The 20467-nt window shown below is 44.8% G+C and overlaps 1 protein-coding gene across 2 annotated transcripts in view; it reads right to left on the minus strand.

Annotated features, from left to right (window-relative positions):
- Positions 1-3936: 3936 nt before the first annotated feature.
- WDR49 (WD repeat domain 49) overlaps positions 3937-20467 on the minus strand; it is a 210970-nt gene continuing 194439 nt past the window's right edge. For both annotated transcript variants that reach the window (XM_088452316.1, XM_088452315.1), the window contains one exon: positions 3937-4137. In XM_088452316.1, coding sequence (XP_088308442.1) covers positions 3992-4137 — 146 coding nt within the window. In that variant the 3' untranslated portion in view covers positions 3937-3991. The remainder of the gene's footprint in view (positions 4138-20467) is intronic.

Consider the following 20467-nt stretch of genomic DNA (forward strand, 5'->3'; position numbering starts at 1 on the left):
CTTGCATGTCTCTATCTATGCCTTCATTTCAATTCAGTTGTATTTCCTTACTGAACAACCTTTGACTCTATCTGAAGTGTTCAGGAGATCTTTCATGCATGTTTACATATTCACCAGTATGTTGTTGGTTATTAATGCCATCACTCTTAAGCTTTGATTGTGACATTGGGTCACACCATGTGCAGTAAAAGCTGTAGACTTTGTCAGATGAAACGGAATAGTGCTGACATCACCTTGCCCCTGTTTCTTTATTTGATAGGAAGATGAAAGTGCTTATTTTTTATTGTCCTTCGGGTAACAATAATTTGAAGGTACCAGAGGAGTCTGCTGTTCCTTCATAACAATTTAATTGCATATATGTCTAGTCATTGGCTTAGGCTGTAAAGAAATACGATTGTACTTACTTTCAAATTGGTCTTCATTTATCACTCCCACTTGGCTACTTGAGACTTATGGTGGAATCAACTCAGACAACAGCTTCTTCTGTCTTCAGTAAAGTCTTCACAAGGCAATAATTGTTACTGCTCCACTATTGCTGTTTTGAGTCTTTCGTCTTCATTTCTATATTTTGATTTCCATCTTCAGGGGATTTGTGCTGACACTGCATTTGTCCCATGAACCACGTGACGACATAAATAAGATGAACCTTTCCCTGTTACAGTTCCTCATCACCATAAGTGCAGGGAGTATGCCGGGTGTATAGCACTTAGGGACAGCGGAACGGCTGGCAACATGGAGACTGATTCAGAGATGTATGTTCAGCCGAGGATGAGCGTACATCTCCGACGTTGAAGGATCTTGCTCGCAGACCCCCCAAAACACAGCATGATTGACATGCTGCAGTGTTTGGGGGGGGGGGCGGGCAGAGGCATGTCATCTCCATTTTCCAGAAGAGAGGAGGCTAGGGTCTGCGTCGGCGGATGCAGATTCCTGCCCCCTTGCATGGGGAGCACTATCTCATTGCCACCATAGGAATTTATGAAAATCACAGCTACAGCCTCTGGGGCAGCATCCTTTTCACTGCAACAGTGGAAACACAGTAATGTATACATAGGGGCATATATCCAATGAGTGTGGGATTTTGCTTGAAAAAAACTTTGCGCGCCCAATTTTAGATTGCGGGTAATGCAGCACGGAACACCAGGCACTTACCGATGTGTTCTAGCCGATCCTGGGTCTCTCACCCTCCCTGTCAGCTCCTCTCCCACCGGTCAAGTTGCGGAGGAGGATGTTGAGAGAAGGAGGAGGGGGCATATGGGAGATGTAGTTCCTAGCTAGGTTACGGGTAGCGTTGGAGTGCAGGGTTAGTGGTGGTAGTGTAGGGTATACGGGGAGGGGGTGCAGAGTTAGCGGAGGTAGAGTAGTGTAGTGTAGTGTGTGCGGGGAGCATGTGCAGTGTAGTGTTTGCGGGGAGGGGGTGCAGAGTTAGTGGTGGTAGTGTAGTGTAATGTGTGTGGGGAGCGGGTGCAGAGTTAGCGGTGGTAGTGTAGTGTAATGTGTGCGGGGAGCGGGTGCAGTGTAGTGTAGTGTCTGCATGCGGGGAGCAGGTTCAGAGTTAGCGGTAGTGTAGTGCAGTGTAGTGTGTGCGGGGAGAAGGTGCAGGGTTAGGGGTAGAGGGGTGCAGGGTTAGAAGTAGTACCTGTATTGTGCCCGGCCTGTCCATGAAAGCTGTCAGCTGCTGTCTGCAACGCTGGAGAAGAGACAGAGAAGGAGGACAACGCTGCAGAAGGTGAGCAATTAAGGAATAATTAGGCTAATTGGAAACTTCCAATTGCTTAATTAGTCATTGGAGTGTGTCCTCAGGATTCCAGAGCAAGTGCCAACAATTTTTCCTTAACATATGGATTTTAGGAAAATTTGGACCTGCCCTGGAGGTACTCCAATAAAAAAAAAAAAAAAACATCCCAACCTATTGAATACCGAAAATCTCACACCTGTGGGAACAAAATATTTTCGGTAAACTCACACCTCAGTGGATACGACCCATAATGTAGAGCAAGATTGAAGCTATAACTGTGATACTGTAAATACTGTATGCTGCTTGATAAATAGGGTCCCTGCAGAAACAGGTCAGCGATTGTGCTAATGAATTAATGTCACTGGGTTTGAGTCAGAGGTGCATGTTTGCGCAGTTGAGTAATGTTGTGCTACTGTCATTGCATGGAAAGTCTTGCAAAAAACCCTTACTGTGCACAAGAGAAACAAGGTGTGCTATGGTGTATGCAGTTGCGTATGACATCGTTCTTACTTCAGGCGGCTTCTGCAATCCTTGGGCATTTGTGAATGGAGACTGGGAGTGTTGTGGGTGCGTTTCTGCATGAGGCTACATTCTGTTTCGCAGCAATGCAGCCTCAATGGCAGTATTTTGAGAAAGTTACAAGGAAGACTGAGCCAGACAGGGGCTGCTCGAGAAGTCAATGTTGCAACTGATGGTACATTGACGGTGGAGAGATCAGTTCCACCAAGCAGTTGAGCATTGCTCAGATATGCAAAGTGGGCATCTCTGGGTCTTATTTTATATTTACTTGCACTTACTGTAGATGCAAATTTTTGATGCAAAAGGGGTATGGAACAGAGCAAAATAAAACCAGAGAGACTATAACTATTTGTCAGCAAAAAAAGGGTAAAATATACAGATAAAACCACTGACAGGTGAAGTGAATAACATTGAGGGCAAAATTTACTAAGCAGGGGGTTCTAAACCCCGGCGGTTTGGTAGCGGTTTGATGGCATGTTCTAAACCCCGGCAGTTTGGTGACGTTTTGGTGGGCGGTTTCTAAATGACAGCCCTGTTCTGTTCTAAAATTTGTTTTGACAGCGGTTTTACAGCGGTTTTGGCCTTAGTAAATCTGCAGATAGTCTTGTGGGGTATTGGGCACCCAATGGTCATTGATATGTGTCAGGAGCGAAGGCTAACCCGGCTGGTCCAATCCCACAGAAGAGCTACTGTTGCACAATTTGCTGAAAAAGTTAATGCTAATTATGATTGAAAGGTGTCAGAACACACAGTGCATCACAGCCTGCTGAGCATGGGGCTGCGTAGCCAAATATCACTCAGAGTGCCTATGCTGACCTCTGTCCCTCCAAAAGCACCTACATTGGGCACGTGAGTGTCATAAATGGACCATGGAGCAATGGACGTAGGTGGCCTGGTATGATGAATCATGTTTTTTGTAGGTAATGTGGCCGGGTGCATGTTTATCGTTTACCTGAGGAAGAGATTGAACACAGAGGCACTATGGGAAGATTGCTCTGGGTAATGTTTTGCTGGGAAACTTTCGGTCCTGGCATTCATCTGGATGATATTTTGACTTACCTAAACATTGTTGCAGACCAAGAGCACCCATTCATGGCAATGGCATTCCCTGATGGCAGTGGCCTCTTTCTACAGGATAATGTGCCCTATCACACTGCAAAAAATGTTCAGGAATGGTTTGAGAAACATGATAAAGACTTCATGGTATTGAATCGGCCTCCAAATTCCTCAGATCTCAATCCAAACAGGCATCTGTGGGATGTGTTGGCAAAACAAGTCCTAGTCTTTGGTGCCCCACCTTGCAATTTACAGGACTTAAAGGATCTGCTGCTAATGTCTTGATACCAGATACCACAGGACACCTTCAGAGGTCTTGTGGAGTCCATGCCTCAATGGGTGTGAGCTGTTTTGGTGGCACAAGGGGTACCTACACAATTTTTGGCAGGTGGTTTTATGTTATGGCTCATTGATGTATACAACCTTTGAGTTTGTTGCATTTATTACCTGTAAGTAAAAAAAAAAGCATTTTGCTCCTGTATAAAAATCTTTGTACGGTCTTCCATGCAACTGCATGTATTATTATATGATATGTTAATGCATTCCAAATAACAATTAAATATACAGTATATTGTAAAACAAAGTAACTTGTTTGTAGATTTTTTTTATTTACTGTATTAAAAAAGAAAAAAAAACAACAACAACATTATAAACCATTCACACAGGCTCCAGAATGTGCTACTTTTCCTTCTGCCTTGTTGTTTTCTTGTTTCTCTTTATATTGGACTCTTGAAACATTTTCTCATTTAGTTGTTTTGCTTTTAGTTCATGTTCCAAAATTTCTCTTGGGAAGAGGCTTCCTTCATCAAACACAACCTTCAGTGCTACAATAGTGATAGAATTTAAAATATACATTATTCATGTGACTGGTTAGAACTAAAGAAGTCTTTCTGCTACTGCTATTGACCTAGCTTTGCATTCTAAGCCCCTCTCTTTTTAGAGCAAATGGCCCTAATTTGGAGTTTGATGCATTTTGCACATCGGACATATAGTACGTACATGCAAACCTCCCACGTTATGTGTGGTGCGACTTGTAACATCTGTATCAAGTGCCTCCTCATCACTTAACTGTGAAAGTGGGAATAAGTCAGCCTTAATTGTAGCAGATAGCTACCGTAAGGACTGCTGGTACATGGACTCAGGAGCCACAAGGCATTTCGCTATAATGAAAATTGGTTTAAGTCATTAAAGCCAATTGAGTCAACCAAAGTCCGAGGTATAGGAGGCAAAGTCCTAAATGCCACTAAAGTTGGGACAATTACACTATGCTTAAGAGTGAGACATTCACTGACATTGAAGATGTACTATTTATGCCTAACTTAGGAACTTAATTGCCATAAGTGCTCATGACAGGAGACAATACAGAGTCCAATTTTGGACTGTTATTGCTGCAGCAACTTGGTATCAACAACTATATACCCTAGACCAGTGATTCCCAACCTCGGGCCTCAAGGCACACTAACAGTCCTGGTTTTAGTGATATCCATGCTTCAGCACAGATGGTTAAATCAAAATAACTAAGGTACTAATTAAGTCACCTGTGCTCAACTATGACTATCCTTAAAACCTGGACTGTTAGTGTGCCTTGAGGACCGTGGTTGGGAACCCCTGCCCTAGACACTGTGTATGCTGTGCAATGTTTGCTGAGGAATCCACCCAATCAATCTAACTGTGACACAGGTGTTTGGGGCATTTAGGCTATGACCAGGGCTGGATTAAGGTCTGTGGGGGCCGCTGGGCAACAAGCTTGTGGGGGCCCCAATAAAACTGCTATATATATATATATATATTGTATAGTCCAACCCCAAATTGTATGTATATATATATATATATATATACACACACATATATACACACAGTATATATTATATATATATATATCCGCACATATATACTGTGTAAGCTATATATACATATATACTATATATATATATACATATATACACACAGTATATATGTATGTATATATAGGATTGTGTGTATATATATATATATATATATATATATATAAATAAACTTGATATTCCAGCAATTTCACATTTTGTTAATAAACACACACACACATATATATATATATATATATATATATATATATTGTGATAGGATCACTGGTAAAGTGGTCTGTGGCAGGTACATTTGTCCCAGATTCCTGTCTTATGTGTTTTAAACCCCCAGGAGAAAGTCTGCAGTGTAGCAGGCTTGAGTCTCGGCTTTTTGAAAAGCCGGTTTGGGACCTGGGGGTTGTGGGTGAGAGGAGAGGGAGGGCTCCACCCACGGCCACTCCAGGTTTTGGTTCTCGCAGCCTGCTAACAGGCTTGTTAGGGTTTCCACCTGAGAGTGGCCAATATAAGCCTAGTGTGTTTAGGGCTGAGTGTCTCACCTGGGAGAGCAGGCAGGGAGTTTGCTCAGAGACACTGGAAAAACCTATCTGTGAGTGTTGTGCTGTGCCTTTGTTGCTGGTGAGGGCATTAGGCCCTGCCAGGTTCTGGTAGTGAGGGAACCACCTGTAAAGTTAGAGCCCGGCCAGGGCTAGGATTTATGTTTATGGTTTCTTTTGTTGTTTCTGTTTTGCACAATAAAGACTGGTGCCGACCAGCTTGTACTCGAATCCAGTCTGGCGTACTGTTTCCTGGAAGCTGTGTGTGTAAGGAAGGAGTCCCCTACCCAGGAGAGGGACCTCCTAATCTGACTGTGTCACAATATGGTGGAGAATGCGGGTAACCACACACACTGAAGTTGCAGCGAGAGGAAAACTTTCCGTTTAAAAATTAAAGGGACAGACACAAAATTGGTGAGTGTGGAAATAACACTGTGTCCTTGGAGTCCCATAGAGGAGGCGTCAGCCAATGCTCAGAGAGGCAAGGTTCAGCTTCCAACCTACACCCCAGGACAAAATGGAGGACATTATTAAGGCCTTGCTTCAAGCTACAGCAGCTCAGCAGGAGACAAACAAACTTCAGCAGGAATCTAAAAGAGCTCAGCAGGAGACAAACAAACTTCAGCAGGAATTTACCAGAGCTCAGCAGGAGACGAACAAACTTCAGCAGGAATCTACCTGGGCTCAGTAGGAATCCACCAGGGTGCAACTGTTGGCCTTGGAGACAGCCCAGAGGCAACAACAGGTCGCCATCGGGGAAACCCACCAGGCCTTAGCGGAAAACAGCCAGGCCTTAGTGGAAAACAGCCAGGCCATAAAAGAGGTGGTACAGCACCTGGTTGCCCGGCCCAGAGATGTTACTACTGGTCCTCCCACCACCACTCACTCCATACGAGCCAGTCACTTCCTCCAAAAGATGACTTCGGGCGATGATGTGGAGGCCTACCTCACCGCATTTGAAAGAACGGCCGAAAGGGAGAGTTGGCCCAAGGAGCAGTGGGCAAGTCTGGTGGCACCTTTTCTGTCTGGGGAGCCACAAAAGGCCTATTTCGACTTATGCCTGGCTGATGCCAAGGACTATAAAAAACTAAAACAGGAGATCCTAACTCGCTTGTGAGTCACCACCTTTGTTCGTGCCCAACGGGTCCACCGCTGGGAGTTCCATATGGACAAGCCTCCACGTTCACAGATGCATGACCTCGTCCATCTGTCCTCAAAATGGCTACAGCCCGAGACGCTGATGGGACCACAGATCGTGGAAAGGGTCATGATGGACCAGTACCTGCGATCATTACCTGTGACTCTGCGCAAGTGGGTGAGCCATGCAGACCCTAAGTCCGCGGACCAGTTGGTCGAGCTGGTGGAGAGGTACGTGGCGGCTGAGGAGCTGATGAGTATGCCCCACCGAGCCCCAATGGCGCACCGGTGAACAGACACTGGTAAGACTGTTCCAGGGGAGAAGGGTGCTGGGCGGTGGAATGTACCTAAGACTGAGGGTGTAGAACCTGGAGACAGGCCTGCCAGGCCAGGAAGGTTCTTGCCCCGTTAACGACTAGACATTAATATGATTCAGTGTTTCCGGTGTGGTGACTTCGGCCATATTTCTGCTAATTGTTCACTTACAACTGAACCTATGCAATGTGATACTGCTCATGCCTACCGCAGGGCGTCTTTCTTTGCACAGACAGCCTGTACGGCTGACCGGCAGGCTGAGACTGATAAGCACATGTGTGTACTCACTGTAGATGGCAACCGAGTAGAGGCACTGTTAGACTCTGGTAGCTTGGCGACACTTATGAAAGCTGAGCTGGTGAAACCCTTGAGGCATAAGGGGAAAACTGTTGGTGTGACCTGCATACATGGGGATACTCGATATTATGTTACTGCCGAGGTGAACATCGAGACACCATGTGGCTCTGCTATAGTTTCTGTGGGTTTGGTGCATGGTCTGATGTACGATGCAATATTGGGGAGAGACTTTGCTCACTTCTGGAAGTTGTGGGAAAGCCGTTTTGTTCCAGAAGTGAACAACCCCGATCCATTTGAGAAGGTTGTCGATGTAGTGGAGGAGGGAGTTTCTTCTGAGTCAAAGTTATTCCCTTTTTCTACTATGATTGGCGAACTAGAGAATGCGGAGCGTGACGGTGGCCCGCCAACTGATGTGCCTCCCATTGAGGTGGGAAGTGTTGTTGGGCCAGTTGATCGTCTGCCTGATTTAGAGGTCAGAAGAGAGGTCTTTGCTGTGGAGCAGTTGAATGACCCTACTTTGGTAAAAGCAAGGGAGAATGTAAAAGTAGTTGATGGTAAACCCATAGACCCTGATAGTCCTTTGTCCTATCCCCACATGGTAATGTGTCAGGATTTGTTATATCAGGTGACTAAGAAGGGGGAAGATGTTGTGGAACAACTAATAGTTCCCAAAGCCTACAGAAGGACAGTGTTGGATCTGGCCCATGGTCATATAACGGCAGGCCATCTAGGGGTAGAGAAAACCACTGAGCGAATAATGCAGAGGTTTTTCTGGCCCGGGCTTCATAAAGAGGTATCTGACTTTTGCGCATCCTGCCCTGAGTGTCAGTATCATGCTCCCAGACCACATTTTAAGGGTCCACTAGTTCCATTGCCTATTATAGAGGTGCCGATAGTGAGAGAGCACCTGGAACAGGCTCAACATGCACAGCAGAGGGTATACAATCGCAATGCTCGGTTACGCAGCTTTGCTCCTGGGGACAGAGTGTTAGTGTTGGTTCCCACTGTGGAAAATAAACTTTTGGCTAAATGGCAAGGGCCCTTTGAAATCTTAGAAAGAGTGGGACAGGTCAATTACAAAGTTTACCAGCCGGGGAAAAGAAAGCCGGAACAGATATACCATATAAATCTGTTAAAGCCCTGGAAAGATAGAACGGTACTGTCGGCCGTCCGAGCCCCTCCAGTAAATCCAGGGCCCTTAGTTCCCGAAGTGACAGTGGCAAAAACCCTATCGGCAATTCAACAACAAGAGGTCAAGGAGTTTCTGATCAGAAATAGGGTGCTGTTCTCTGACGTACCTGGGAAAACCTCGGTCATTAAACATGACATAATCACTGACCCAGGGGTTAAAGTTAATCTAAAGCCCTATAGGTTACCAGTAGCAAAAAGAGAATCGGTGTCGAAAGAAATTAAAAATATGCTAGAGTTAGGGGTTATTGATGAATCATATAGTGAATGGTCAAGTCCCATTGTGTTGATTCCAAAGCCCGACGGGAGTGTGCGTTTCTGCAATGACTTCCGAAAGTTGAACAGTGTTTCAAAATTCGGTGCCTACCCGATGCCACAGTGGAGAAGGAGGCGTTGACCATAAAGTGGGCATTAGAGGCTCTCAGGTACTACTTGGTTGGAAGAAAGTTCAAATTGATCACTGATCATGCCCCTTTGAAGTGGATGTCCGAAAATAAGGACAGTAATGCGAGAATTACGAGATGGTTCTTGGCATTACAAACTTTAAAATTTTCAGTGGAACACAGGCCAGGAAGCCAGCTGGCCAATGCAGACGCGTTGTCACGCGTTCATTGTTTGGGGGCTTCAGTTGTTCCGGCCCACAGGTCGAAACAAAGGGGGGGGATATGTGATAGGATCACTGGTAAAGTGGTCTGTGGCAGGTACATTTGTCCCAGATTCCTGTCTTATGTGTTTTAAACCCCCAGGAGAAAGTCTGCAGTGTAGCAGGCTTGAGTCTCGGCTTTTTGAAAAGCCGGTTTGGGACCTGGGGGTTGTGGGTGAGAGGAGAGGGAGGGCTCCACCCACGGCCACTCCAGGTTTTGGTTCTCGCAGCCTGCTAACAGGCTTGTTAGGGTTTCCACCTGAGAGTGGCCAATATAAGCCTTGTGTGTTTAGGGCTGAGTGTCTCACCTGGGAGAGCTGGCAGGGAGTTTGCTCAGAGACACTGGAAAAACCTATCTGTGAGTGTTGTGCTGTGCCTTTGTTGCTGGTGAGGGCATTAGGCCCTGCCAGGTTCTGGTAGTGAGGGAACCACCTGTAAAGTTAGAGCCCGGCCAGGGCTAGGATTTATGTTTATGGTTTCTTTTGTTGTTTCTGTTTTGCACAATAAAGACTGGCGCCGACCAGCTTGTACTCGAATCCAGTCTGGCGTTGTTTCCCGGCAGCTGTGTGCATAAGGAAGGAGTCCCCTACCCAGGAGAGGGACCTCCTAATCTGACTGTGTCACAATATATATATATATATATATATATATATATATATAAAACAACAGATTGTCTGGCACTCCTCAACCATATAGGTAAGTGCCTGGGTGCCCTCGGTGATATAATGTACAAATAGTGTGTATATAATATGTGGGATACCTGCCTGTCAGCTGCATCGCTATTCGCGGGCGGAAGGCAGAGGACGAAAGAACCATGAGAATTTTCTGTATGCTGCAGCCTCGGCTCCTGACAGTCAAACTCTCGTGAGACTTGACGTCATCATCTTGCAAGATTTTGACTGTCAGAGCCGAGGCTTCTGTAGTATAGAGAAGATTCTCAGTGGAGATGGGCGGTAGAACTGCGCTCTCGTTGACCAGGGGGTGGGGTGTTGTGGTTTCGGGGTGCTGCACCTTTGTGTGGGAGTACCTTTCCCGCACTAAAAACGTATGGGGGTAGGGGGGGTAAGGTGCGCTCTTCCTGCTAGTAATGGTGATGACTTGTGTGTGTTTGTGAGTGGTGTTAATTAGAATGTTTCTACTGGTGGTGGTGATGTTTTGGGAGTGCGGAGGGTGTGATTGGGTATGGAGTGTAGTTTGGAGTAATGTGAAAAGGGGAATGGAATAGGATCAAAATGAGGCCAGTGAGACACAGTAATTTTGGGCAAAATCTTTTATTGAGTAGTCACAATGCTGCTCTGTTAAGATCCCGGGCAGGTGGGTGGGGTTCAGTGATGAGTGGTGATGAGACTGGGGAGGTAGGTGGACCCTTTTAGGGGGCTCCTTCCTGTCCGGTCACACTTTCCACATCCTCCCTCCTCCCTGGCTTTTTTTGAATCAGTATCCCGGGCAGACCACCCCCCAGGGGTGGTCCCAGCACACACGCTGCAACCCAGCCTCCCAGCAGCTCACCCATCCACACCTCTGGCTCCGCACCACCAGCGGCACGATCAAGAGCCAATTTCAGCTGCATACTACGGTTGCTGACCTCCGCAGACCAATCAGAACAGCCGTGCACTTGCAGCACACCAGCAACACGCTGACTCAGCTCACCAACAAACCTGCAGCTTCCAACCTATCTGCAACGGCCGCAACGTCGACCTACATCACCATAACAAAAAACCTACCGGTAGGTAAGTACTGCCAAGACTCACACCAACACGCAGGACGCCGCACAGGTATTCCAACCCACTCTGCAAACCCCCCAACCCCCGAGACTTCCTAGACTGTCGACCATAGGTCCAGCAGGGGTGACGTGCAAGGTCACTGAATCGCATGGGAAGGAGCCCCCTAAAAGGGTCCACCTACCTCCCCAGTCTCATCACCACTCATCACTGAACCCCACCCACCTGCCCGGGATCTTAACAGAGCAGCATTGTGACTACTCAATAAAAGATTTTGCCCAAAATTACTGTGTCTCGCTGGCCTCATTTTGATCCTATTCCATTCCCCTTTTCACAAGATTCTCAGTGGCTCCGACTAGTGAAGCTCCTCAGAGGTCACTGTTTAGGGAACAGCTGAGCCGCCGAAGAGGACCAAAGCGGAGACAGCTAAATGCTGTTCTCCGATTTAATGTTTGTAGCAGTGGCATGTCTGGAGACAGTGTGTGGGGGCCCCGGGACAACCGCCCCTAACGCCCCGCCTATAATCGGGCCCTGGCTATGACAATGTACAAAGGCTAGAAAAAGGACTCTGTGTGGGGGCACACTTATACAGAGATAGATTAGTTCAAACTTAACTTACTATTGGTCTTTACATTAAAATAAAAATAAAAAAATCACATATGGAGCGATTTAATATAAAAGCTTATAGTAAGGTACTGTTTGATGGACTTCCAACTATTACTACTGCAGGAAGCAAGATACCTGGCATATCAGGGTGGACAGCCACTAGCCTCTAATGCTTGATACCTCCCTCTGCTTCCTTATACCTGTATATGTCTGATTGCCCTCTCTCTCATTCGCTATGTATACAGGGGCGCCGAGAGGGGGGGGGCAGGTCCAAATTACCTGGGCCCAGGCTTGCTGGAGGGGCTCGGCGGGGGCCCTGGTCTGGCACCGCGCCCCCCTCCCTCCTACATCACAGCAGCCCAGCACACGCTGATGTGTGCTGGGCTGAAGTGGGAGACTGCTCGCAGCAGCTGGAGCAGTCTCCTATGCCTATGGGGGGAGCGATCATGCTGATCGTGACCCCATTGGCTGTGCGCCAGGCTGAGGTGCTCACAGTGCCCCCCTCCCAGTGAAGCGGCGCTGCTAAAATGTTTTTTTTATTCTGTGTTTTTTTCCTAAGGGGACATGGCCACGCCTCCCCTGATTAGGCCACGCCCCCTGTCACCCGGGCCCGCCGTGGCTCTTGGCTGCCCTGTATGTATATACACATACTGCAATGGGAAACAGCAGGAGAGGGTTAGTTTAATATACATCTATATTATTTCTTTACCCTCTTTCTGTCCGTATAGCAGACATATGAATGTGTATAACGGTGATCCCATACAGAGATTGATATATATGCTACTTTCACTGCATGACACTTTTGCATAAGAACAAACGTTTCTATAATGTCCACTAAATATGCTGTCTCGGAAAAGGAACTTTTTTCAAATGGGATTGACTGATTTATTTTATATATTTTCTACCCTCTATCTGCCAGTATAGCAGACAAATGAATGTATGAAACTGTGATCCTATACAAAGATTGAAGATATATGCTACACACGCATACTTCATTGAATTGAATCTGAGTACAAGATTCAAATTACCTATATTGTCCATTAGATATGCTGATCCTAAAAGGGAACTTCTTTTAATTACACTTGACGGGGACTGTTTACCTTATGTATACGTAATTTTTAAATTTTTTATCAAAATTATGTTTCAGTGGAATTGATTGCCTTACAAGGAGATCACTTAGGGATACCTAATGTCAGTGGCATAACTACGGCCACCGCAACCCTCGCGGTGGCTTGGGGTCGCCAGGGGCCGTTGCTTCACTACTGCAACTGTGAACGCTGGCCTCTGAAGGAATCAGAGGCTAAGGAAGCCTCAGATCGCTTCAGAGGCCAGCGTTCCCAGTGATGCAGTGCGCAGTTGACGTCATGACGTCACCCGCGATATGAGGACCCTGCGCCACCACGCCTGCTGGATCAAGTTAGAACCAGTCAGCACAGCAGTGGGAGGTAAGTACTGGGGGGGCACTACTTTAAGGGGCACAACTACAGGGGGCACGGCATATGGGCTCAACTACAGGGGGCATATGGGCTCAACTACAGGGGGCACTGCATATGGGCACAGCTACAGGGGCATTGCATAAAGGACACTGCTACAGGGGGCATTGCATAAGGGGCACTGCTACAGGGAGCACTGCATAAGGGGCACTGCATAAGGGAGCATTGGAAAAGGAGCACTTCTACAGGGGACATTGCATAAGGGGTACTGCTACAGGGGGGCCTGCATAATGGGCACTGCTACAGGGGGCATTGCTTAAGGGGCACTACTAGAGGGGACATTGCTTAAGGGGCACTGCTACAAGAGTAATTGCATAAGGGGCACTGCTACAATGGGCATTACATAAGGGGCACTGCTACAGGGGGCACTGTATAAGGGGCAGTGGCAACTCCAGAGGTGGGGCTGCAGCGCGGTCCATAATTCAAATAGGGGAGCCACACCAACTGCCAGTGAGTCCCAGCCAGTGATGTCTGGCAGCAGTTGCAGTGACAGTTGGTGTGACTTCCCTATTTGAATTTTGGAGCGCGCTGCAGCCCCACCTGTGGAGCCACCACTAATACGGAGCACTGCATAAGGGGATTTGCTACAGGGGCACTACTACATGGGGCATTGATAAAGGACACTACTACAGGGGGCATTGCATAAGGGGCATGAGTACAGGAGGCATTGCATAAGGGGCACAACTACATGGGGACTACTGCAGGGGGCACTGTATAAGGGGCACTAACTTGATACATGCAGTTTACAGGTTATAAACTATGTTCCCAATAATCTGGTTCTACATGGACATAGAAACTGTGCAACCTGTGTTGCGCTGAGGTGACACACTAGCAGGAGAGGAGTGTTGTGAAGTAGTTCTTTCAGGGAGGGATGTAATGGGTATGTGGCATAATGTGTAAGGGGCATTTCTGTGTGGCACAATGTGCTATTAGGGGTATTATTTAGTGTGGCATAATGTGTTATAAAGGGCATTACTGTGTGGCATTATGTGTTATAAGGGGCATAATGTGTAAGGCACATTACTGTGTGGCATAATGTGTTGTAAGAGTCATTACATTGTGCATAATGTGTTATAGGGGCATTAAGTGTGGCATAATTTGTTATAAGGGGCATTACGGTGTGGCATAATGTGTAAGGGACATTACTGTATCATGAAACTACACACCTTAAACGTCGTCTTTGGGTGTGTTTATTTTATGGGCGGGGGGGCTGAAACTTTTGGCAAGGGGGAGCAAAATTTATAGTTACGCCACTGCCTAATGTTATTGGGCTCCTTGAAACTCGGAAAAAGCGTGTTGGATTCTAATTGTTTTTTGCAATTTTCATTACAAAGTGAATGATTGATCTATAGAGCCAACACTTAGAGTTGATTTTTTTCAGGATTGGAAAATTGATTATTCAAGAGAGAAATGTTGAATATTCATGTCCTGATCTATGAGATTGTTTTATGTGAAGGATTATGCTAATAATGTGAAATGTCTATATTTGCATGGATATGAAATGTTGAATTAACACACTGTACTCAAGATCTAAGTATGTGACAGATTATCCTGAATATAGCTACAGGACAATCTTTCCTTTTCCCTTCCCCCTTCCTTCCTTTTAGGCTCAGTCTTATAAGAGGGTCTTTATACTTTTCATTATTTTGTGAAGGATTTTTCTGAGTGGAGAAGCTATACAGGCACAGAACTGGCCTAATTGAGATTATCTGACATATAGGCCTTCTGGATTTTGCATCTATATTTGTGTATTTGTATGTGGGATTAAGATACAGTATATCTTGTTGTATTAGGAGTAGGACTATTGTATTCCTTGAGATTATAGGGCCATGATTATGCCCAGATGTGATAAATACAATATTAAAGGAGAATAATAATTGATGCTCACTATTTAGGGAATAAACCCAGTATAATTTCCAAAAAGTTGAGCAGAAGTCAATAGCCGGTAATAGATTACAGTTTGACACTGTTATGATTTTTTTCATTAAGATATGTATTTCTCTTCCTGCAGTAGTAATAGTTTGAAGCCCAACAGTACCTTACTATCTGCTTTTAGATTAAACTGCTCCATATGTGATTTTTTTATTTTCATGTAAAGACCAATAAAAAAAGTTAAGTTTTAACTAATCTATCTCTGTATAAGTGTGCCCCCACACAGGGACCTCCCCTCCCCCCCTCACCCTTTTTGAGTACATTATTGGTAACACGAGACCCAGGGGAGCACCACTGACTAACCAACCAACATGACTATTGTTATACGTCATAAGAGTAGGATAGAAATATTTCCTGAAAATTTGAGTTACTAACATGTCAGTTTTAGGAGATACAGACTGAGATTCACAATACATTTATTGATATATTTTTCTTATATCCCTCTGTTGGTCCTCTGTGCGGATTTGCCAAAATAAACCTTTTTTTCCCAACATACAAAGGCTCCAGAGTGGTATGGTGACTGGGAAGTTAAAGGACAGTCTTGAAAGACCAACATGTGAGAGCTATGTGAGAGAAAACAAACACGTTGCACCTTTCCTAAAGCCGCATACACACTAGACGATTCTTATGAATGATATGGACGATAACGATATCGTTCAACAATATATCGTTCATATTGTTCAGTGTGTATGCAGTGAACGACCAACGATGCGGGTCGTTAACAATGTCTTTTGCTATCCGTACATGCAAGCCAATCTGACAATATCATCAAGAATTGCCTGTTCAGAGATGTGACAGGATGATTTCACTGAAAGATATCAGTGTGTACACCCAATATCGTTTGTATTGCACTACAGAAAGTTCAAGGGAAATCTTTCACCAATATCGTTCATACAGCACATCATCCCGTGTGTATGAGCCTTTAGTTTGTATACAGAGCACAAGTGCCATTGGAGCTAGACATGTGTGGACCAATGGCGCTTGAATCTATGAGTAGCAGGTGTTACTTCATGAAACTGACATGTTTATTTTGAAAGTGTCAAGTAAGATCAAAGTATAAAACAATCTGGTTGAAACCAAACTGGTCAGAAGCTGACAAGATCGGCTGACTCGGTGGTGACTAGGACTCGCCGGAGTCAGACAGGTCTGACCTCTGACATGTGTCTCTGTGCATGCACGGCACACCCGTTTTTACTCTCTGGCATTCCATAAGGATGGACGGACATAGGATATTCACAGCATACAGAGCCGCAATACCAAAAAGAAAGTACAATGTATCACCACTATTAGTGTATAGGGCACCAGTGCTACCATCCGACATTATATTTACCACAATCACTTCAGGCGCACTACAACAACAGCCTAAGCTCCAGGCAAACATTACTCATATATCCTGCATAACGCTGTAAAACTTGTGGTATCCTTGTCTCATATGCTACTTGTTATTCTACCAAATTCATTAAGGGGTCTATTTACTAAGCAGTGTTAGGAGACAGAGTGAAAAGTGATAAAAAAAAGTGATAAGGTGCCAGCCAATCAGCTCCCAACTGTCATTTTTCAAACACAACCTGTGAGATGACAGTTGGGAGCTGATTGGCTGACACCTTATCACTTTTCACTCTGTCTCCTAACACTGCTTAGAAAATAGACCCCTAAATCTTCCACTAGCACCCACAACTGCATTACATATTTAACACTACATATACCTTGGCCAAAGTGCATTATACCCTGGTGTACCTTTCTGTCTGGAGGACGATTGTTCCCAGCACTTCCGCTCACATTTCTTATTAAAAGGCCCCTTAGAGGTTATGTCACTCAGTATGCTATCACCACTTACTCTGCTAATAAAAATGGCTGAGTTTTGGTGACACCTGCACTTTAATTAAAATAATATTAATAATGACTCTTGTAGATGAAATAAAATGTACTGCTCACATATTTGTTAATAGCATTTTAATGTGAATTTATTTTTATTGATTTAAATATAGATATACATTTTGTTTGATAATGCTGAGGAATTAATATACTTTTATTCACATATATTATTCTGGCCCAAATATATGCCCTTTACTACGTTTTAGGGACAGGTACATGAGAAATTAGTATTTGAAATATAAAATAATGATCAGTGTTTTTTATCTTCAAGTGGGTCAGAAGTGACACTGACAAACTGCTACAGAGGACTGGAATAGAGAATGGTGGCCTTATTTACCAATGTATAAACACTCCAGTTATCTTAGGTATATTTTTCATCTCAGTAACAGACAGTCTTTTATATACTGTATACTAAAACTAGAGATGTACTCAGGCATCTTTGTTTTGGTTTTGGTCCTAAATCATCATCGTGTTTTGGTTATGGCAAAACCATCCTCATTCGGTTTTTTTATTTCTTTAAAAATTTATAAAAACAGCAAAAATAATGTAATTTGTACCTGTTTTTGTTCTTTTAGTATTATTAACATCGTGAACATTCATTTACAGCATCTGATATCACGAGGGCAGGACTTAAATGCAATTCAATACACTAGAGATCTGGTTTTTAAATCAAAATTCAGAATTGTGAGAAGACCCGAGTCAGGACTCTGTTTTACTCTGAACCCCAAAGGGATTCCAAACTGGGACTCGATTCAACGCGGAGCCCCTAAGTTCGGGTGTGTTTGTTTTTTTTTAAGAGAAATTGAACTGCTCATCTCTAATACCAAATTGTAGATTTACTTGCTATTAGTGTGGCAGATTGTGCGCCTATTGCGGCAGCCTATGGACTAAGATATGCCAATATAGCTAATTAGCTATCTATCCATCTATGTGCGTATTAAATAGGATTTCCTGCATCCCGCTTGCACCTCCCACTGTTTTATTGCATCCATCATCATTAGTATCTGGGCTTGCACCAGCCCCAAGCTGGGTACAAAAGAACCATCAGAAAAAGGCATCCCAACTGCGTCCGAACACCTAACTGAAGCACAGAAGTCGTGAATCATATACACAATACTCCCATCAGAATCAGCCATTTTGTTCATCTTGATACTCGCCGCCCAGAAACGCCTACTTATCGTTAGTCTCCATTACGATACGTCCGCGAATACTTGCGACTTTGGTCGAATGGTGTGGTGCATGCGCACATCATGGTTTACAATTCAGACGCATGCACAGTCGTGTGGAAGTCGGCAGATGCGTTCGTTTTAAAAGATGCGACGCAGAATCACCCAGAAAATCTGTAGTTCTGAAAAGTAATGGAAAGCTCTACACAACATTCTATTAACATTGAGCTCTATGTACTAATGTAGATATAGCCAAAATCCTTCGTTCTTAAAGAAAAGTGGTGCCATGTGTAATACAGAAGCATTGCATAAAATGTAGCTGTGCTGCAAGTCCTGCTCGAGTTTTCCCGCCTGACTCGGATCTTAAAGCAAGGCAAAACATCATCCTCCCGCTGTCGGATTCTCGCGAGGTTTGGATTATATAAAAGTCCCCATGATCTGCGCCATTTTCACTCCAGGTGTGAAGAGTGTAGTCAACGGATGTGCTGTGTCCATCCAAGAACTGCTGTATCTGTGCAGGGGCTGCTGTGTCCATCCAGGGGTGGGGTTGCTGTGTCCATCAAGAGGCAGTGGCTGCTGTGTCCATCCAGGGGCTGCTGTTCATCAAGGGCAGGGGCTTCTGTGTCTAGCCAGGGTCTGCTGTGTCCATCCAGGGTGTGCTGTGTCCATCCAGGGGTTGCTCTGTCCATCCAGGTGCAGTGGCTGCTGTGTCAATCAAGGGGCAGTGGCTGCTGTGTCCATCCAGGAGTTGTGTCCATCCAGGGCAGGGGCTGCTGTGTCCATCCAGGTCAGGGGCTGCTGTGCCCATCCAGGGGTTTCTGTGTCCATCCAGGTCAGGGGCTGCTGTGCCCATCCAGGGGTTTCTGTGTGTCCATCCAGGGGCAGGGGCTACTGTGTCCAACCAGGGGTATTCTGCCATCCAAGGGTGCCCAGTGTATAACAAAATAAAAGCTAATAATATACTTAATAAAAAAATAAGATATATTTTTTTTGTGCTGTACCCCAATGTACTATATTATTATTTTTTTTTACTGTGATGCTGCCTGTCAGACCGCAATGTAATATTCATACACGTATTGTTTGTGACACTGTAATTGGTAGTGCAGTGTATAAGAAATATTGTGACACTGTAAGTGGAAAACAGTATTCGTAAAAAATATTGTAACACTAAGTGAAAAACAGTGTATTTGTAATAAATATTGACACTGTTAGTGGAAACGCAGTGTGTGTTCGTAAAAAATATTGACACTGTTAGTGGAAAAGCAGTGTATTCATAAAAAATATTGTGGCACTAAGTGGAAAACGCAGTGTATTCGTAAGAAATATTTTGACACTGTAAGTGGAAAACTCTGTGTATGTAAAAAATATTGACACTGTTAGTGGAAACGCAGTGTATTCATAAAAAATATTGTGATATTGTAAGTGAAAAAGGCAGTGTACTTGTAAAAAAATATTGACACTGTTAATGGAAACGCAGTGTATTCGTAAAAAATATTGTGACACTGTATTTCATTGATACCACTGTATAATATTTAAAATTTAAACAAATTGACGTGTGTGCTGTACCCCACTTCATTCGTATTTGTTGATATGGAGAACGATCAGTTGAGAGGAGAGCAGGAACCACATACTAGTGCTGGAGCTGCTGCCAGTGCCACCAGTCATGACAATACTAGTCCATCTACATCATCTACTAAAGCCGATGCCCAAGGGCATACAGGGCTTAAGTCAGGGCATCTAAAATTAAACAAGCAATGTTTTACAGTGTTAAAGAAAAAAAAATTAAAAGCTAAGGAGCTCATTCAGACCCACTCGCTAAGAACTCTTGCTGCTGCCGATGGAATGCAGTGTGTATGCATTGTGCACATGCATATGCATCACAGTGCGCATGCGCATACCTTAGAGAAAGTTCACAATGTGTTCGCTCACTGTGCAAAGACAGCCCAGCAGAGTGAGTGACAGGGAAGCCATATGTAGGCGGTAACAGGGACTGGCCATTAAAAATGAGGGAGTGGAGTAGCAAACCCTGGCGTGCCTGAGCATCTCAACGGTGTTTTAGAGGTGTGCATAATTAAAAGACAGCATCATAGTACACGTCACCTAGCATGTTTTTACACTGAAGTGCTCGCAGCGCTTGCGGTGGGGTATGGTCAACCTCAAACACTGCGATCACATCCGATTTTACCCGATGTACTGAAGGTTGCAAACACTTCCTGGACATGATGTGCACAAGTGGCCGTCTTAAGACAGGCAGGTGGGTGTCTGCATACACTATGTGATTGCTCTCTAAGAAATACTGTGCATGCTAATGCATTGCTGTGTGATTGCACTGGCTACGCAATTTGCATACACACCGTGCGAGCGATCGCATCGAGCGAACGGATCTGAATCAGCTCCTAAGTTA

Source organism: Taudactylus pleione, unplaced genomic scaffold (genome assembly GCF_031769625.1).
Source record: "Taudactylus pleione unplaced genomic scaffold, aTauple2 ptg000037l, whole genome shotgun sequence".
Taxonomy (NCBI): Eukaryota; Metazoa; Chordata; class Amphibia; order Anura; family Myobatrachidae; genus Taudactylus; species Taudactylus pleione.